At 33.7% G+C, this 5,091-nt stretch overlaps 1 protein-coding gene across 1 annotated transcript; it reads left to right on the forward strand.

The window, feature by feature from the left end:
* The first annotated feature begins 559 nt into the window (after window positions 1–559).
* LOC147408811 (protein SMALL AUXIN UP-REGULATED RNA 12-like) lies at window positions 560–1,287 on the forward strand. Its single transcript, XM_086422039.1, has one exon. The coding sequence runs from the start codon at window positions 685–687 to the stop codon at window positions 1,000–1,002; it is 318 nt and encodes a 105-aa protein (XP_086278165.1). The 5' UTR covers window positions 560–684; the 3' UTR covers window positions 1,003–1,287.
* Window positions 1,288–5,091: the final 3,804 nt, after the last annotated feature.

Genomic DNA, 5,091 nt, shown 5'->3' on the forward strand with positions numbered 1-5,091 from the left:
AGAAAAAAATGGGTGATTTCCCACTTATAGAGAAAGATCCTCCCGCCCCACACCTCACCCACTAGGGTTGTTAATGGATTTGATGTAGAAATATAAATTAACTTCATGTGTTAAGCAAATTAAAATATATATTGTAATTTACATAATTTCTCACATGTTATTGGATCTAGACATGATTAGCCATCAAATTGGATCCTGATTGAAGATCAAATCCTAGATCCAGATCCATAGTTATGGGATTTGGATTTAATTCTTCAGGTCTTATCCGATCCAACAGCCGTAACACCCGTTTCCAATAGAGACAAAAATAAATATAAAATATTAGAAACTTGGAATTTTTAAATAAATAAAATGAGAGTGAGAGAGAGAGAGAGAGAGAGGCCATGGTGTCTTTAGGAGGGGCAACAAATGAGGTTGAACCCAATGTGGTAGGCTCCCTACATGTCCTTGCACCCACACAGACCCCAAAACACCCGTGGCCTGTCCTTTGCCCCCACAACCCACATGACTCTGTCTCTCAATCTCTCTCCTCTTAATCCCTCCATAAATACCCATCCCACCCTTTCACTTCTCCTCACCACCTTCACTTCTCATTCTTTCTCTCTTTAACCTCCCTCTCTGATCTAAACCTCCCCTTTGTTTCTTGTTTCTAAACCACAACAATAACTTATCTCTCCATCACAAATGGCTCTCACAAAATCAAACAAACTACCTCAAACAGCAGTCCTTAAGCAAATTCTCAAGAGATGCTCAAGCTTAGGCAAGAAACAAGACTACTACCAAGAAAGCCTTCCCATTGACGTACCCAAAGGCCACTTTCCTGTCTATGTTGGAGAGAAGAGGAGTAGATTTATTGTTCCCATTTCCTTCTTAACTCATCCTGAGTTTCAAACTCTTCTTCAAAGAGCAGAAGAAGAGTTCGGCTTTGATCATGACATGGGTCTTACTATTCCTTGTGAAGAAGTTGTGTTTCGATCTCTAACATCGATGCTCATGAGATAAAATTAAAAGGGTGATTGATTGATTGATTGATTGAATGATGGGGCTTGTTTGGAGAGGATTATGAAGAAGAAGCTGCATATCTGCTTCTCTGTTTTTGTTCTCTCTTTTTTAATTCATTTTCTTTGTTTTCTTCTGTTTAATGACTTTGATCCAAAACCCATGAAAGATTTTCTGGGTTAGATTTGTATATTTTAGGCTTGATGAGATTTTCCTTACAGTGGTGCTTCTTTGCACCCTGTGAGAGAATTTTTTTTTTTTATTCAAGGAAAACCAAGGTTGCTGGTCTCTCTCTCTCTCTCTCTCTCTCTCTCTCTCTCGCGCACTAATTTAAGCACACATACAGAGATTCCTTGATGTAAGATTAAGAGCTTTGAATCAAATCAAATCAACAAAAACAGTTAAAACTGTTGAAATGGTATCTTAACAGACAACCAGCAGAGTTTTTTCTGTCAGAAGAAAAATGTAGGAAAAATGGAAAATAGAAATGTCCAGAATCCGGATCACCTCGAAATTCGAAATTCGAAATCTTGAATTCTATGCCTATCAGCCTCGGTGGTCCTATGTACCACAGGATCATTTAAAGACGAGTAACATAAGAAATTTGTATTTTTCTCTCCTTTTCATCTTATTTTTTTTTATATTTAATCATGATCTGTGGTGATCTTATGTGGGACCGTAAAAATCTTGCAAACTTTTACTTTATAAGCAATTATTCAGGCTTTTTAACTATCCGTGCATATGGCACATGTAAGCGTGTCTAACAATCCAATCCATGAGCCCACTGAGAAGATCCTATACAGTCCATCCTAAAGTTAAAATGTTGATTGACACTTATTTAATTTTTTTTTATGATAAAAATATATATACCATTATTACTGGATTGCTTGGGTTTTGGCTAAGAATGTCATTTTGGGCTATCATCATGGACCTGATTTTTTTTTATTTGGTTTGAAGTAGTTGATCTTAGGGATCCAATGGTGGATTTGTTGAACTTGTAACATGTTTGAAAGAACATTAAGCGTTCTATTTAAGTATGAGATCTAGTTGCACACTGCCCACTATCCAATGCACTCCTTCACTTAAAATTTTTTATTTGCACTCTATTTGAATGATTTCGTTCCTTTTCTTTCAATTCTTAGATAATTTTCATTTAAGATTCAATAATTTTGTAAGAAATACTTGATTGTATAACAAACATGTTTATAATTTGTCTGTCCCTTAAAATATTAGAAATGAAAGTAACTGGGTTAAAATTATAATATAAAGAGAATGAAGGTCTTTGTTTGTTTTATAATTTCGTAATTAAAATTATTAATTTCTTCTCAATCCCAACAATAAACAAATACTGTCAACCCTAATGTTCTATTTTATTTTATTTTCAAAAGTTTGATTTATTTGAAAAACTCATTGCTGGTATCATCCATCAAGTAAGTAAGGAATTACATGATATTTTAATTTTTTTTCATTCAAAAATATTTATTTATCTTATTGTAAGATCAATTATGATTTCAATAATTTTATATTTGTAATCCAAATTTATAAGAGTGGGAACCCATGTTTTATCTAGATTTCGATCCTGGGCATACATGGAATGAGGTTGTTAACACAAAGTTAGGTTTAAACCAACCGAAGAGATGAACCATCAATTAAAATGGTCCAGAGTTGAGGCCCACTTCTGCACGAATGAGCGAACCTTTGGCTGATTTCCATTATTCTAAATTGATCTTTTGGTCAAATCGTACATGTGGTCCAACGACTCTTAGTGTCAAGCCATTCAATCAGTGGACCTGGATGTGTGTGCTTGTTTAATGACCATTGATCTTGTTTTTAGATTAAATGCTAGTGAAACAAGGATTGTGTTGTGCCCATAGATCAATGGCTTAGATCGACCAATCGGTGTACAATAGTCACAATTGTGTGCAGGGCCCACTGTTGAAGACAGACCTGGGACCCACCATATAATGCAATGCTGACTCTTTCAGTATCAAAATCAAGTTACTCATGAAAATGAGAAATCTGTAATTGTACTGGTAGTAGATTATGTAATAAAGTTCAACTTAAACAAGAGCCATTTATTTTCTTCTTTTACAGAAGTAACAGTCAAAGCTTTTATTCACCTCTTGGTTAGGGCCACAAGGTCTCTCTCTCTCTCTCTCTCATATTTATTCAAGTTGTGTATCATTTAATACTTGGCCTGCTTTTTCCCAAGCATGACCAGCTGAGAAACAAAAGCTGCCTATAGTTAGCTGGGCCTTTGTTTTTCTTTTAAAGCCACTCTTACCCTCTTTTGCTAGCAACCACAAAGTCACCTGACATATACAGCTCTTTCAAATAACTGTTTCTTTCTCCAACTCCCCCAAGCCCCAAAAGAATATCTTCTGTTACTGCTATTTCTGCCAAAATCCAATAGAGAATCTCCTCCTCACAATGAAAGAAAAAAATCTCCCCATCATTCTCCCCCTCTCTCTCTCTCTCTCTCTCTCTTCATGGGTCTTGATTGTCTGGCACGATAAACCATGACTAGACCCATTTTTTTAAAAACTAGGCCAGAAGATAACCTGAAAAAGAACCCATAGAGCTTAATTTACAAAGACGAGAGTAGGAATGTTTTTTAAGGAAATAAGTTTTACTTTATAAAAAAAGTAGCACATTACCTGAACCCATATTTCACTGAATCTTTTATCAGTTCTTAAAAAAATAAGGTAAGGTATCTTTCTCATTGTTCCTTTAATATGCAATTTGTACAAAAGATGTAAGGGTTATTGTCTTACTATATTCCCAACCACTCATACAATTCAACTGTCACTTTGTGGTATGTAAATATCTAATTCTTGTAGATTTTGCATACTTATAAGGAAAATTATCTAAAACTTGATTAAACTTATTATTAAAAAAATAGATACAATCAAATCAAGAAATAAATCGAAAAATAATCACAAGACAAGATGCAATCACATAAAAATTTTACATGATTTCCTCAAAATTAAAATACATTCACAGATCACATTGATTCTATTATGAAGAGAAAATTCGTAATTACAAATTACAATCTTTCATCAAAATTGAAAAATATAAATATCCTAGAAAATGTAATTAGCTCAATCGACGTGAAGGAGTGGCTTGATTTACACCACCTCACTCCACAAACCACAACACTTATTAGATGATTGTAATAAGGGTCATACACATACATTATATCATATTTTACAGAAGATTACGTTTGGAATTAGAATTAGGTATATTAATATTAATTACATTTCAACTTTATATTTCTACAAAGAACGTCTAATAGAGTTAAATTTAATTTAATCCAAAAATAATAAAAGTCAATCCCTCTTTGTGATGTATTCGAACTACTTTATGGACATATATGAAGATATATATTGCAAATTGATCTAAATTTAGGATTTACCTTACATATACAATTATAACTTTACACCACTAATAAAGATACATGCCTTAATTAACGATATGGTATGTGATAGAATTGATGATGAAATAGGATTCATGTTGTTGACCCCGGCATGAAGAAAAAAGGGGCGAGATGATGATAAAAGCATTTGCACTAATATGGATCGGAACCATCATTTGATAAGGATTTGTGGGTCAGAGATCTATCTACAAATTATTGAATCTAACGAACAACTTACTGTATTAGATCTTGGGAGTTTTCTATTTTAATGTTGAATCCTAATTATTATTATTATTATTTTTAACTAACTTGAATAGGCTTTGATCTCTAAAATCTAACAAATTGGGAGCAGAGGGACCCACCTCTGATAGAATTCGAGACAAAGCTCACATGTAGAACAGTGAGTGATCAATGAAGAATGTCATAGTCTTTCACATCAAAGAGGAGTTAAATTGAGATTTGAATATCGTAGTAGATTACAGTTGGATTTCATGTTACTTTTGCTTCTTTTAGTCTTCCATGTCCCATCAATGTTTCTTCTCTGTTAATTCTATGGGAGATCCATGCTTTGGTCAGTTTTACTCTTCCATGAATTTCTCTCAATCCATCAAACGGTTTCAAATGTTACATCAACTTCACTCAATTTAGCAGTGTTTTAATTCCCAAATACTTGATTC

This window comes from Akebia trifoliata, chromosome 2, assembly GCF_017979445.1.
Source record: "Akebia trifoliata isolate Shusen 1 chromosome 2, ASM1797944v1, whole genome shotgun sequence".
Lineage (NCBI taxonomy): Eukaryota > Viridiplantae > Streptophyta > Magnoliopsida > Ranunculales > Lardizabalaceae > Akebia > Akebia trifoliata.

Bases quoted from the DNA above. Each gene is read 5' to 3' on its own strand.
- LOC147408811 (XM_086422039.1), top strand. From the start codon at position 685: ATGGCTCTCACAAAATCAAACAAACTACCTCAAACAGCAGTCCTTAAG.